At 33.3% G+C, this 15362-nt stretch overlaps 1 protein-coding gene across 1 annotated transcript; it reads right to left on the bottom strand.

The window, feature by feature from the left end:
* Positions 1 to 6197: 6197 nt before the first annotated feature.
* Positions 6198 to 11302, bottom strand: LOC108214666 (ubiquitin-conjugating enzyme E2 2). The gene is made up of 6 exons (XM_017386795.2): positions 11146 to 11302; positions 10617 to 10741; positions 10486 to 10511; positions 9946 to 10035; positions 8564 to 8652; positions 6198 to 6615 (listed from the first exon to the last, which is right to left on the bottom strand). The coding sequence occupies exons 2-6, from the start codon at positions 10739 to 10741 to the stop codon at positions 6487 to 6489; spliced, it is 459 nt and encodes a 152-aa protein (XP_017242284.1). The 5' UTR covers positions 11146 to 11302; the 3' UTR covers positions 6198 to 6486.
* Between the last annotated feature and the right edge of the window lie 4060 nt (positions 11303 to 15362).

Here is a 15362-nt window from a genome sequence, read left to right on the forward strand (position 1 = left end):
GAAGTGAGTTTTGTTTTAATAAAGTGAAGCTTGGTTCCTAGTTTGGGCCCACCTTATGAATTGACGGCCACGTTTTAACGGCGTAGTGACTGGTCTGCACGCGTAGCTAGGATTATACGACATCGTTTCGCCACTTTTGTTATCCTTATCTCTTTGTAACTCGATCGATAATTTTTGTGGCAGGTTCAGAGAACAATCTTACTTTATACTTGTATTAGTTAATGTTGTATCATCGTAAAATAATGTGGATGCTTTACGTTTAGAGTAAAGTCGCATTTTGCTCAAAACACCACTTATAATATTGTAATTCAAAATCGAACACTTACGATATCAATTTTTTTATTTCATTATGTTTTGTTGCATTCCGTTAATTTGGATTAACTCCGTTAATAATTTAGAGAGTAAAGTGCATTTTTTGCACTCACACTTTACTTAAAATATATTTTTTATACTTGCACTTTACTGTAAATTTTCAACTAGAGTATTGCAAGTGAAATTTTTGAGTAAAGTGCAAGTCACAAAGTGCACTTTACTCTTTAAATTACTAACGGAGTAAACCCAAATTAACTGAATACAACAAAGTGTAATAAAATACAAAAATTGATATTGCAAGTGCTCGATTTGGAACTACAGTATTACAAATGATGCATTGGCTAAAGTAGGAGTACACAAAGTGCACTTTACTCTTAAACTTAATTATTTGTAGTGAATTTATTCCGCTCTATCTTGTGAAATTCAAATATCGTGGTATCTCATACTTACGGGGTTTCTATTTTTCACGATAAATCAAATTTTTGATTAAAATAATAAAAAATTATTCATTACGTAAAAAATAATTATATTTTGAGCATGTTATATATATTGATTGAACATATATATTGAAAATGGTATGTTATTTTTATCTCGAAATATAGTTGGGTTAATTTTATATTAACACAAATATGTTTGGTTGGGTCAGGATTTATGAAATATTAACCCTTATCCAACCCAACCTATTTACATGATATCAGTCCAATTATAAATTAAAATTATTGTTGTATCCTTAAGTTGAAGTCGATTTTACACTTATGTGATTATTATAGTGTTATAACAAATGATGTTCACGGTAAGATTGGTAACTAATCATTTTTACTCTGCTAACAATATTCAAACTTTAAATGTTAAATCAGATAAAGAACTTATCTGCAAATGTTTTTTATAAAATGATTTGCAAAAGTGTGGTAAATATTATTACCCGGAAAATATTATATGTTTTTAAAGAAACCAAGTCTTATGCATTTCTCGTTAAATAATAATTATATAGCGCGAATCATGTACATATGTGTACATATTTTGTGGAGATAATAAAAAATTGATTATTATGTTTTAAATTATATAATTGTTGTTTCTCAAATTACTTTGTGACTTTGACAAGGTAATAATCCAACCTAACCCGGTGTATAAATTATAGGATGGGATAGATATATTTTCGAGGATTATCGGGTTCTGAATTTTTGTTAATCGAATATAGTGGGTAAGTTTGATTTTATGCTCTAATCCGACCAATCCAACTCATGTTCACCCCTGCCCGAGACTCCGGGAGTATAATAACTACTTGGTCGATCTGCTTCATAAAACATCTTCAATGATCTCTTCAAACAAGCTCTTAACTATAAATCTAAAGAGGATATAAAAAAATAGAACTCCTAGGAGCTCTTTAAAACTTTAACGTTGTGTTCACTTGGCGTGAATGGTATGGAGGGAGAATGAAATGAATTTTGTACTAAAAAATGGTGTTGATCAAAGAAAATGTATACAATTTTCATTCCTCCAATCAATCTATTTCTACTATTTTAACTATAATTCTAACCCACATGTTTTGGAAGGAATGCTCATTCCATTTCTACATCATGTTTTCTTACAATCTTTCTTATAAGAAATTTGAATACATTCATGTTTTGTCATTATAATCTTATACTTTCTTCCTTTCACCTTAAAAATTCTATATAACTTTTCATTTCATTCTTCCCTCATTCCATTTCATCCAAGTGACCACAGCCTAAGAGTTTTCTCTCTCCCCTCTTTTTTAAAAAGTATGTAGGTGCTCTTAACTTATTTTCATGAAATAAAATAATCACTTCTTTTGAATTCTATTCATTTATCTCTAGTTCTCTCTCTAACTTTTCTATCAAATAATAATAATATATAAATAAACAACAAGTATAAAACGTAGATATGGAGTTGTCACAATTTCAATGGATTAACCAATTACGAGCCACATATAATATTATTTTTTTAAAAAAATCCAAGAGCATCGTTGGAGAGGCTAAAAGAGCTACATATCGAAAGAGAAATGATAATTGATACCGTTAGTTGTGAACTGACACTCTAACAAAAAGCCTCCTCTGACAGTAACCCAGCCATGATTTCCTTTTTCTTTTTCCTGCCCTTATCTTTTCTCTGTAATTTGTTTTTAAATATTTTTATTATTACTATTTTCAAGACCATTCAATCTAGAAACTTATTTATTCAATTAAATAATTTTCTTAGAAATAGATATTTTCATATATGATTATTCAATCTCACTGTTTGACATTCCACATTTTAAAAGAAAAGAAGGAATTTTTCGATTTGTATTCGCGTAATTATTTTCTTATATTATTAAATAAAATTCATATTTAGTTACTACCTTATCAAATTGATATTATTTTTTTTTCTACGTTAAAATTGAGTTTTTATTTAACCTCCTCAGGCGTCTAGTTTCGCTTTACAACTTGAAAGACACCACCAATATCAGACTCACTAAAAAAAATATTACATTCAATTATTGTTAAACTGTCGAATTAAAAAGCAAGTAAACGCGAAACTCAGATGCACAGATGGTGATCTATATACACAGTAGCTCGATTAGGTGCACCAAACAGAATAGAGAACATTGATTTCTCCGACAACATATATTACAATATAGGACCATGCAATAATAAATTAGAAAATATAATAGGTTAGTTGTTTCCCCTATTTTGATGTTAACCAAGGTCCAAGGCACATTCAAAGTGTAATTTTAATTTTCTGGGTCCATCTGTTATATTGACCAATATAAATTTTTATCTAAATTTACCCTGATCATTCACAAGTAAAACCAAAATTGTATCTTATGTCGATCTCATGAGGAGTGTATAAAAAAGTGTATAAAAAAGAAGTTACAGACTTTTGAAGAATTACCAAGAAGTGTGATGATATTAATTTTAAGAAATTAAAAAGAATAAAAACTATGAGCCGAAATGAGCATCATCAGTTCTATTTATCATACAAATAATCGAACAATGAATCTTCATCTTAATTTAAGTATCAAACAAAATAGAAAATTCCCCAGACAAATTATTCCGGGACCATTATTTTGAACGATAAAATAAATCATAAAATTTTGTTTTTATATCTTTTCATATTAATTTTCCAAATTTGTCTGGACTGATTCGCATACATTCTGGGCCTCTGATTTTAAGTGTATCATGGTCACGGATACAAATGAGACGATGGTTAAGACTTCAGAGTTTGTTTTATTACACTACACAAGAAGCATCGTTTGGCAAAAACTAAGGGCAACTCCAACCCAACACCAAAACACCATTTTGGTGTCAAATTTGGTGTCAAATTCACTCCAACCCAACACCAAATTGGTGTAAAGTTGACACCAAATTTGGTGTCAAGTATTGATTTGGTGCAACTTTTACACCAAATTTGGAGTTTTCCAAAATACCTACTATACCCTCACATATGTTAATGAAAACAAAATTATTCCATCTATGTCCCATTAAAGTTGTTTTATGTTATATTATTTATTCTTTAATCATAATTGTTTTAAATTTTCTTTCTTTACTATTTTACTCAAGTTTTTTATTTATTTCCAAATATCAATAAATTTATATTCTTATATAGAAGATATGTTTTTTTAAATAGATTTGATTAAAAATAAAATACACAATGATTAAAATTACCTCACATATGTATACCCTCACATATGTATCATCATGCACAACTTGATAGTTGAGGATGAACGAGACTTGAATTTGCATGTACATGATTACGTGGAAACATCTTCTGCTGCTGTCGAAATGGAAAGAAATGGAGATGACGAATTTCAAGATTTTCTTAGTAGATATCGACAAATTAAAGATAAGGAAGCTCATTTTGAACTTCGCAACGCCTTGATCGAGCACATATGGGAAGAGCATGGGAATTCATATAATTAAGTTGTCCTCTTGAATTTATTAATGAATTTATAATTATTTTAGGTCCTTGTTTATTGAACATGTTAAAATTTAAGTACAAATTCAATAATGATATAAATAACTTAGAAGAAAGAATATTCCATTTAATGTGTAAAAGATTCTTTTTGGTGTAGGATATGGTGTTGATGGGTTGGAGTGAAATTTTGATTTGGTGTAGTTTTCACACCAAATTGGTGTATTTTTCACACCAAAATGGTGTTATGGGTTGGAGATGGTCTAAAAGGGTCTCTGTCCTTCGACTGTGTTCTGTGCTATTACTCCCATCTCAAATATGTACGTTTAGTGTTTGTACGCATTTCTAGACTGTTATAAAAAATAATTTTATAATATTTTTATTTTTGATAAAAATTTAAACGTCAAACTTTTATTCCAAAAAAATAAAAATATATAAAATTATACTTTATAGGGGTCTCAAAATACTTGCCGAAAAATAACGTAAAGAACATGTGGTACAAAGGAAAGTACATTTTATACCAGTAAATAACTTTGATTGATAGAGATTTGTTGCGCATACACGAGACGTTATTATTAATAAAATTGAAACTAAGTAATAATTTCTTACGAGAAGGTGATTGTCATTTGTGTCCTTGTGTCTGGCGGTGGACAAGTACAAGTCATTTCAGAGATTCACTTGAAAATATCTCATCTTTTTTTGCCTGATACTTGTAAATCTTTATTAGCGTAAAATACAATTTATTCACCCCCTCCATCATGCGAGCGTGAAAACTTGATCTGAAACGATAATATTTATGTTGCACAACTAATTTCAAGTTCCAACCGTTTTGGTAACACACAATGATAAAATGATTGATATATCTATAAAGGAGTCACCGACACCTCTAAGAAAGAAGCAATTTATGAGTTTGGGCTATCTTATCACAATTTGTCTCCCTGGATTCCTCCTCTGCCTCCAAAAATCACTAGTCACCATTTATAATTTCACCTTTCAGTACTTGCTGGAAGAGTAATCCTCGCTCAAGTCTAATCCCATTGTGCAGACAGTTTGGCATGTTATCCAACTCTCTCCCTCACGGTCTAAAGCTAGAGTCATGGACCTGATGTCATATTAAGCTCTCGTTTTACCTGCCAATCAAGGTAAATCCATCATATTAAGATCTCTGATATACTCAACGAGCAAAGACGAGATCACCATTGGGACGAATTTGATATCCCGGTTCATAATGCTCAGAATCACCTGCGGCTCTAGACCATGACCAATTATGATGAACAAACCTGGTCGACTAACATGGTTTATGACAAATGCAAAGTAAAGACAAGGCAAACATATCCTCATGGTTTATGACAAATGCAAAGTAAAGACAAGGCAAACATATCCTCACAGTCCCTAAAAAACATTCAGTCTTTCCCGAGATCAAAGCAGGCTCCGGTTATTTAACAGTACAAATCAACTCTCCAGAATTTCATATTTCTGATCAAATACATCAATATCTTTTACTATGTGAGTACACACCTTACACTACTTTAGAGATGAAACCTACAGAATATTTGTCCTCCCGACAAAATAAAAGAGAATTAGGTACTCACTTTCAGCTAGGGTTGCAGCTTGTGAGTTCATATTGTTTGTCAAATCTTTAAGGGCTCTCACCACCTTATAAACAAGCTTAAATGTGATTACTGTATCAAATATCAAATACAAGTCAAGCAGTCCACTAACAATCTGTTAGGTATTTTAAAGCCATATTCCAATCATAATTCATAAGTCTAACTTCCCATATCCAATTATGTACTGCTGACTGCTCGTAAAAATGGATCACAATCAGGTAGGTACGGGAGTCTAACTTAATAGGACTGGGTCAATATCTCAACCTAATCCAACTAATAATTCATCCATCTGCCAAAAAGAATACATATTTATTTTGCATTGTATATAAAGTAACTTGCCGACCTCAACAAACATTTGGATCTACCTTGATATGAATAACATGCCGTGAATTGCATCTAATTCCAACCAACTTTGATACATGAGTACATTATATATACAAACTTAAGAGAGCAACATAACAGATAATATCAAAACATGAGAAGAAAGTTGTACAAATAATATAACAAGGGCCAACAAAGTTTTCAACTACAGGTAGCAATGATAAACAGGCAATTCATAACAAAATGCAGACATGCGCTACCAGGGCGAGAGTCAGGTGTATTCAGGCTCAGCTCATCAGCTAGAGCTTCCATATTCAAGCCAACCAAGAGAGATTTAGTCTGCTGTCCAGCTAACCTCAACAATTTCACGCACTTTTCTATTATACTCTCGTTTGCTCTCGCTAAACAAACGTGCTGCTTCAGAGTTGGCAGGCGAGTTCGGATTTGGATCACAGAGCAGTGACTGCAATAATCAAATATAATTTATGAGCTGATAAGTTTTAAACAGTCAGAGGTAAAGTGAGTAAAACTTCAACCTTTCCAAACATTTATACCGATAGCTTTCAGTTGGGTATTTTACACTGAATGCATATTTTTAGTGACCATGGTTGGATCTCTAATATAGGGATTGAACATTCCATATAGCTACAAGGAATGGATCCTCAACACAGTGAAATAGAATAAAGTGAAAGTAAAATTGTAAGGGGTACACACAGGAATTAATGCATATACTGTGTGATGGTATGTGAATATGTGTATAGTTTAACTGCTTCTCATTGGCTCCACCCAAAATAAGCAACCAATAATGTCTTCAGGACTCACATAAGCAAGGAAATAACCTAGCATAGTTCTCTCATTTTGTGCACATCAAGATGATCAGATCACCAAAAAGGGCATGAATGACAGAAATACAAAAGGATAGGACCAAAAACTCAAAAGTTGGAAGACCTCAAATGTTTTGCTAAATTCAATTATTGTTTTCATAGAGTAACCATATTTACGAAACTGCTCAAGGTGTCTCTAACCTCAGAATGTTGCCTTCTAATCACTATATAGCATATGACAAAAAAATTAGCAACGGTATCAATCACATTATTTTTCGTTGAAATGGTCAACATCAGAACTAATGTATCAATATAGTCAATTAGTCACACAATCACATCTCCAGTGAGGCCTGTGCCTTTGGCCTCTGATTATTGCATGCTACACTATAGTAAAAATAATTACTAACCAAATCTATACTATACTGTTAAAGCCAAAACATTAAAAAAAATTGGCCAGTCGGTATTTGGGCCGATTTATGGGTTTTTTATTTATAACATGTTTTAATAGGCTTTTATGATATATTTATAACTAAAACATATCTCTTGGGCTTCTTTATATATAAATCTTTTGACGTGTATTTATGAGCCTCTTTATTTCACAGACTTTTTATTGTAACTAAAACACATTTAAACATCCTCATCAAAACATTTTTGTTGGACCTATATATATTTAAGTCTTTTGACGGGTTTAATTACTAGATACTCCCTCCGTTTTTCTTTTGCAAGTCATTTCACTTTTTGGCAAACACTTCCAAGTACTTCGACTACATAGTAAGAAAAATTATTTTTAAAATTTTCTTTTAAATAAAAATTGTATACTTTTATTCACAAAAAGGAAATTTAAACATAATAAGTTTAAATAGGTAGTCAAAGCACTTGATAATGTGTGCCAAAAAGTCAAACGACTTTTAAAAGAAAGTGGAGGGAGTACTTATTTAACATGCCCGGTAAAATATATATTGACCGCCCGTTAATATTTGAAAAACTTAATTTGATTAAATTAGGCATATTAAGTCTCACATTAATGCATCTTCAAAACACAATTATATATTGTAATATATACAATAAAAGAACAAAGATTGTATGTCACCCGTGCATCACACGGGCTATAAGCTAGTACATATTTAAACAGCAGCAGCAGCAACTAATCAAGGGGCGTTAAATGTACGGCAAGATATAAGCAGTCATAAGTATGCAGCGTCAGATTTATAAACTTCAACATTGTGATGACTACATTAGGTTTTCCTGAACAAGCTTCCAGGATCAACAGGTGTAAACTTTTTAAAATGCTTGCAGAATAAACGAGTAACTATATGTCCAATGACACACAGCTCTTCAATGTTTCTCAACAATAATAGGCATTAAATGTGATTAATTTTAATTTGTGTTTTTTTCTTTTTACAGTGTATTTGTATGGACGCAATTAGCTAAAAGCTCAAGTCATACATCTAGCTCAACGACCAGTAATGTCGGCATTAGTTTCACCGATTAATACAGCAGTACAAGACAAAACTATAATAATAAATCATAAGTTGACTTCTTAAAATATATTTTCAAGTACTAATAGTATAAATTTAGGCACTCTACCTGGATGGATGTAAGTATCGCAGCTGCATCATATATCGGACTCCACTGATTTTGCAATATATCCAAGCAGATGCTTCCATCTGCATAAACTGTTTGAAGAAACAAGACCATAAACAAGAAGCAAAGAAAATCCTTACATCATACTTGATTAGAGTAGAACATTAAATAATTGTATATGAACTATGCATATGGTATCATGGATGCTGCAAAATTTAATACAAGGTATAGTAAAACATACATCCAAGCTAAATATTAGTTACACACAGTATAAACTCTAATTGGAATTACTGTGCAAAACAAAATACAGAATTGAAGACCTGCAATACTCACTCTTCCAACTCTATAATAGATGATTTAATTTAAGAGAAGGAAGCTTGATCTAATTCAACATTGACACTATTAATGACATGCACAAAGACATTCTGCCTTAAATTTAACACCCTAATTAAATCTAATGTTAAATATTCAACTAGTATCTGACTTGCTACTGGTTGAGGATAGAGATGTAAACAAGAAACTTCAATGATACTCTTGCAGGTAACAATTCAATCCAATATCATGATTGTAATGCCGTTGACATTGTTGTTCGAAAATTATGATTTCCTACAGCCAGAAACAGATCATACAGATATACCCAACACCAGAACAATTTAAAGGACAAGGTGAGATACAAAAATCAAACCAGGGATTTCAAGTACACTATACTTTGAATACACAATCTTTCGTACAGGCAGTAACACCTTATCTTCAAGATTGATACAAGAAAAATGATGATAAAATAACTACTGAGTTCCAACAATCTAACTAGCAAAAGAATCGTGAACTGCTCAGATTAATTTGGGGTGTGCAACGTACATACCCCAACATGACAAGAGTGAAAGTAGAGACTTTTACGGCAAGTTCTAGCAAACAATATGTTTTAAAGGCGTGTGATGTGAATGATGTCAGGTATGCAATAATATGAAAGTGATATTGATTTACACATCCATTTGGGGATATACTTTCCATTTTTTTAACATTAAGAAAATTAGGCATACCAGGAACTTACTGTGAAAAGTATGAGGAAAATATAGCTGTGTTTTTATAATTATAACGTGAAAAGCTAACTTGTTTTGTAAATAAAAATTGGTCAAGATTAATTCATGAAAGGACTTTCAGTCCTTAATGATGATATCAATAATATGTGCAAAATTTAAGATGATAACTAAATATTCATTACGAATGTGAATGTTGTAGTTCTCAAGTAAAACACTAGTATCCTAGTTGTTACTCTGTGCACTGCCCAGAAACATCGAAGTGCTCTGAAGTCCCTATTCCTTGATCATAAATCTCTACAATAATTACAGGAATAAGTGGAATGCTATGGCTCTATCAATTCTTACTGTTTGGATGGAACATCCTTGACACAAACCGCACAACAGGAGGCTTATTTGGGTAGTCCTCCGTAAACTGAAGAGTTAACTTGAACGTACCTGAAACCAAGACAAGACATTTAGAGTGTTATATCAGGAAATACTGTATAAGAATCATATGACAAAAAGCCTCTTCTTAAAACTTCAGAAATTAGCAACACAGGTCCATAATCAGGTAACTTCGACCAATTGAATCATTGTTATCAGATAGGACAGGGCAATACCACAAATGTAATACTAACGTTTAATATATAGTCACATGTTACACGTCAGATCAAGCAGGTTCATGGTATGTATAACACCACCAAGGTCAACAAGTTCACAATATGCAGGAGCAAGGTCATTAATGGTTGTTAATCATGATATATCAAGTCTATAATAACCAACAATAAAGTAAACATTGACCATCTAAACTTCGGCAAATTTTAGCTACTTCAGGCAGTCTATGATAACATAGTTGATAGTATTAACTTTCAAAACACTAATAACGGCTGTAGTTTAAATTCTTACCTCCATCCCAAGGGGTATCATCAGGCCTGCATAACAAAACCGAAATTAGAAACCAATTGAGCATATAATTAACTCAAAGCAGTGCTTAAAAATACATATATGTTGCTAACATCCACAATTGAGAATCATACCCAAAAATAACAGCATTCCAGAGCATAATATTGTTATCTTGAGGTGCCCCACTGATACCAGCAGGTGGATCTTGCTGCAGCCTCTTGAAATCCCTCATCAATCTCTTCCTTGCCGGCGTCGACATCTATATCAAATTCAAAACCCAACAAAAAACACCTTCAATTCCCCCACCTCACATCACATACCCTAATTAAAAACATCTCAATCCCCAAGTCAAAGCTACACAATTTCAGCACATAAATCATCACAAAGTACGCAAGATTCAACAAATACTCATACCCATCACAAGATTCCTAAAAAGATTACAACTTCACAACACCATCAAGAACCCAGATCCATAATCTAACTCTTTCCCCCAAAACAAACACTTTAATTGAAAAGACTATCATTTTCAACAGATGTAAATATAGATACAAACAGAAGATGATACACACAGCATGTAAAAGAGTGAAAAGAGCGGAGAGATGAATGAAGAGACCTGCGAAAGAAGCGGCGAGAAAAGAGAAAGAGAATGAAAAAAAGACGCACCTTACACGGAGGGGCTAGGCACAGGCTCTGTGATAAGATGAGAGAGAAGTGTAAATTGTAAACGAGAGGGGAGTTTTATTATTAGTAGTAGTTTTAAACGCAAGTGGGGTGGGGCTTTGCGTTGTATATAAGCGCATGAGTGTACTCGTTAGGGCCCGCTTTACACCGTTCCCTGACTGGACCATTACAATCGCCCGTCTCAATTTTTGGGCACAATTATTGTTGTTTTATGACTTAGGGCAGGCGAGAGCGGGTGCAGTTTCGAGTTTTTGATAAAGTTACCATCATAATTGTATCTTCTTAATTTTAAAAATTAAAAATTTCAATCGCAATCTCATTATTTTGGATTCAGTTTCTATCGGTTCTATTTAGGTTAAAAACCCACATGCAAAAAAGAAATTATTATATATGAACAATCAAAACTTAATTAAAAATTACACATCCATCCAAAATTCAAACAAAATTCAGTAGACAATACCATAATCATAATGAAAAACTTCATTTAATTCTAACACTTTCCAAACAAAATTCATAAAACAATAACGATGCATAAACACCAGCACAACAGCAAGACTAATACCATGTAACAAGTAAATTGTTGTCGAAATTTCCTCACCTTCAAAAACTTTTTCTATGTCTTAGCCAACAGAGATATAGATAGGTACCCGGGGAAAAACAAAAATGATAATATAAACAGTATCTTATGATCACTTTCTACAACCAGGTTCAATAATATATGTCTTGACCCTGAATACATTGTAAACTTCAAATAAACATGAGAAAAATTGACCAGTGAATGCTCTAAGTTTTCCCATATGTTTCAAAATTGCCTAATATAAGTTTTTGTTTTTAAAATTCAAATTTTTCATGTAAACTACAAATTATATATATACATACATAGAGTCATGCTCCAATGAGATCCACTGTTATTGTGAGAAATGAGATCTAATCACAACCATTCATTTAAATACATTATATTCATCTCTTATCATTCATTTAATATTTTATTATGTCACAGTCTTCTAATTCAACTACCTATCACCTTCAACCACCGCTGACCACCACCACCACCTCCGGCGACCATTAGAAAATCACCGCCGGCAAACATAAAATCACCACCGTAAAATATAAAATCACCACCAGAAATTGAGAAATCAACACCAGAAAAACGAAAATCACCACCGTAAAAACAAAAATCACCACAAAAAAATGAGATATCAATACCGAAAAATGAGAAATCAACAACGGAAAAAAAATCACCACTGTAAATTAAAATCACCACACCACCACCATCTACAAAACACCATCACCACCCCCGAAATCCGAAAAATCACCAAATACAAAACAAAATCACCATCGGAAAATCAAAATCACCACATCCAACCACATATATATAATTAAAATCACACAATGCACAAAAATCATCAAACTGATCACAAAATCATAAAAATTAACACGCATTTAAATCAACAAGATCAAAATCAACAAAATCGAACAAAATAAAACATGAAAAATCGAATGAAATAAAAAAAAAATCACCACATAAGCAACACCACCACCACCACCAAATCTCTCAACACCACCAACACCGTCGACATAATTATAGAACGTGACAGTGAAATCGGAAGCTTGCCTGCGTGCGTTGAGATTGGATCGACGACGAGCAACAATGTCAGTGAGTAAATGTAAGTAAGGAGGAAGAGGATTGTCGACGTGGCATAGAGGTCGGCGGCAGCCGCGACGCCGGAGTGGCCGCCTCGCCGATGGAGATGAAGGCAACGATGTGCAGAGAAGAGGAAGCAAGTAGAGAGTGCAAGCACGTGTGTCCAAAGGTGCTGTGAGTGTTATCTGTGTTGTTTGTGGTAGAAGGCGCGGCGGAGTTGCCGCCGAGTTGATGCCAGGAGAGGGAAGGAGGGGGGGTTTTGCTGGAGGAGTAAGAGTGGGTGGGTGGGGGCGGGGGTGAGAGAAATGGGTGGGTGGGTGGATTAAACTTAACATTTAATATGTGTGGTTATGATTTAATTTGGGGATAAAATGTGTGGCTGAGATTAGATCTCATATCTCACATTAGTTGGGGTTCTCATTTGAGCACAAGCCTACATACATATATATACAGAGAGAGTCCATTCAGCTACAAACCACCTAAATCTTAAAAAACTAAAAATTTGTAACCCAACCCACGTTTTTAATCAGCGCTGCTCAAAACTAATGTTACGACTTTCTTATAATTTATAGGATACTGATGTACACCGCATATACATACATAACAGTGCACAATATATACATAAACGATTATCACCTAAAACAAACTCATCATGCCCAACCTTCATCATCTTCAATGTTCTAAGATGAGACTTAAAAGACATAGAAATAACTAATTTTTATGTTTGAGAAGTAACAGGGTAGATAATCTGAGATCCGATCATGGAAGAATACATAGAATTCACTAATTTCATCAACACTAATCACTGAAATTGCACTAGTTTTATTTCTTATTTAAGGGTTGGTTTGTATTTGATCACTAGCATATATATTATATATAATATTTATTTTAAAATCGGATCGATTCAGGCTTTTTTGGATCGGTTTCTAGCTATAACAGGAACCGAATAACCACTTTCAGGTTCAGTTTTTAAGTTTTCGGTTTCTGTTCAGTTTTATACGGTTCGATTTTTAGCGGTTTCGTAGTTTTTTGCTCACCCCTACTTACAGATGTGGTTCGCGATTAATCAGGATCGGAATTTCAAATCAACATATTAATTTTTGAATTGATTATTTTGTTCTATAAAATAAAATTTTCTATTCTAGTTTAACAAAAAATCATATTTTATGCATATCTTGCATATCTTGAGATATCGATTATCATATCATCATTCTCATAACCTTCATTCACATTCTCGAATATCATTATCACCCGTCATACATACACCCTCTTACAATCAGGCATAGGTTAAATATAATATTGTCCGCATTGGCGTAGCTCGCACGACTTTCTTTTTGGGCACCTTCCAAAAGGCCTCGTACTAATAAAATTTTTATGCCCCCACAATCAATGTGATACAACTCCTAACAATCTCCTCCTTCACACATCACGCTTGACACCTTTCGAATTCCGCCTCCGGATGTGTGATCAGGCTCCCCCTTAAGCCCTCATCCACATATTCTTAAGCTAGTTCTGGAGTCCACGTGAGATTGTCATGAATCGTTCAACCTCGCTTTGATACCACTTGTTGGGCTAGCTAAGCGACCTTAACTCCACAACAATATGATACTGTTCGCTTTGGGCCTAGACCGCATGACTTTATTTTTTGGCACCTCTCAAAATCCCTCATACTAATAGAGTTCTTTGGCTACCACCGCTATTCATCGATTCCTCATCTTGTCGGACACATGCCATTCTTCCTCCCTTAATAGCTGCAATTTAATCTTCATACTTCGGACTATTGTCATTTCAATTACAGTATTCTGAGTTCTTTGTTGTAAAACTTTGACAAATCATTAGTAATTGCCAAGATAACTTTCATCAAATGCAACATAAAGACAAATTTAAATGTCTCCATTTTATCAAGTAAGCCTTTTGCAATACTTTTAATTTTTGATTGGTAGCATCTTGATGTATAATTAGGCGGGGCTTTTAAATTATATCGACATCACTAATTCAGCGGGGCAAAAAAAAATATACACTATTTTTTCGAGGTTAAGGGGGCTTTATCATCTCCTAGCTCCCCTCTGGTTCCGCCACTGGACACGACGCCCAACCACCTTAGTCGGGTGGACTTTCGACACAAAGCCGTCCAAGACCTCCAATCGCAGTTTTAGAGAGCCTCCCACATCAAACAACCGCAACCCGCAATCTCAGGATTAACTTCCTAACCATCGACTCTGATACCACTTGTTGGGCGGCACAACACCTAATAACTCCCCATTAGTTTAATATTTTTCGTTTTGGACTATAACCAAACCCATATGAATTTGTTTTTGGACTCCTCTAAAAAAATCTCATAATATTAGTGTTGTTCTAACTACTTATATTCTCACTTTATGACCCCACAACCGATGTGGGACAACTATTTATAATTAATGTATTAGCAAGATTTAATCGTATCATAAATATTAATATATAATTTTAAATATATATTATTATAAATTATAGAAGAGTTTGACCATAAAATAGAAAGGTACATGGTCTTAATGTTGGAAATGAATTTTTTAGACAA

Source organism: Daucus carota, chromosome 3 (genome assembly GCF_001625215.2).
Source record: "Daucus carota subsp. sativus chromosome 3, DH1 v3.0, whole genome shotgun sequence".
Classification (NCBI taxonomy): Eukaryota; Viridiplantae; Streptophyta; class Magnoliopsida; order Apiales; family Apiaceae; genus Daucus; species Daucus carota.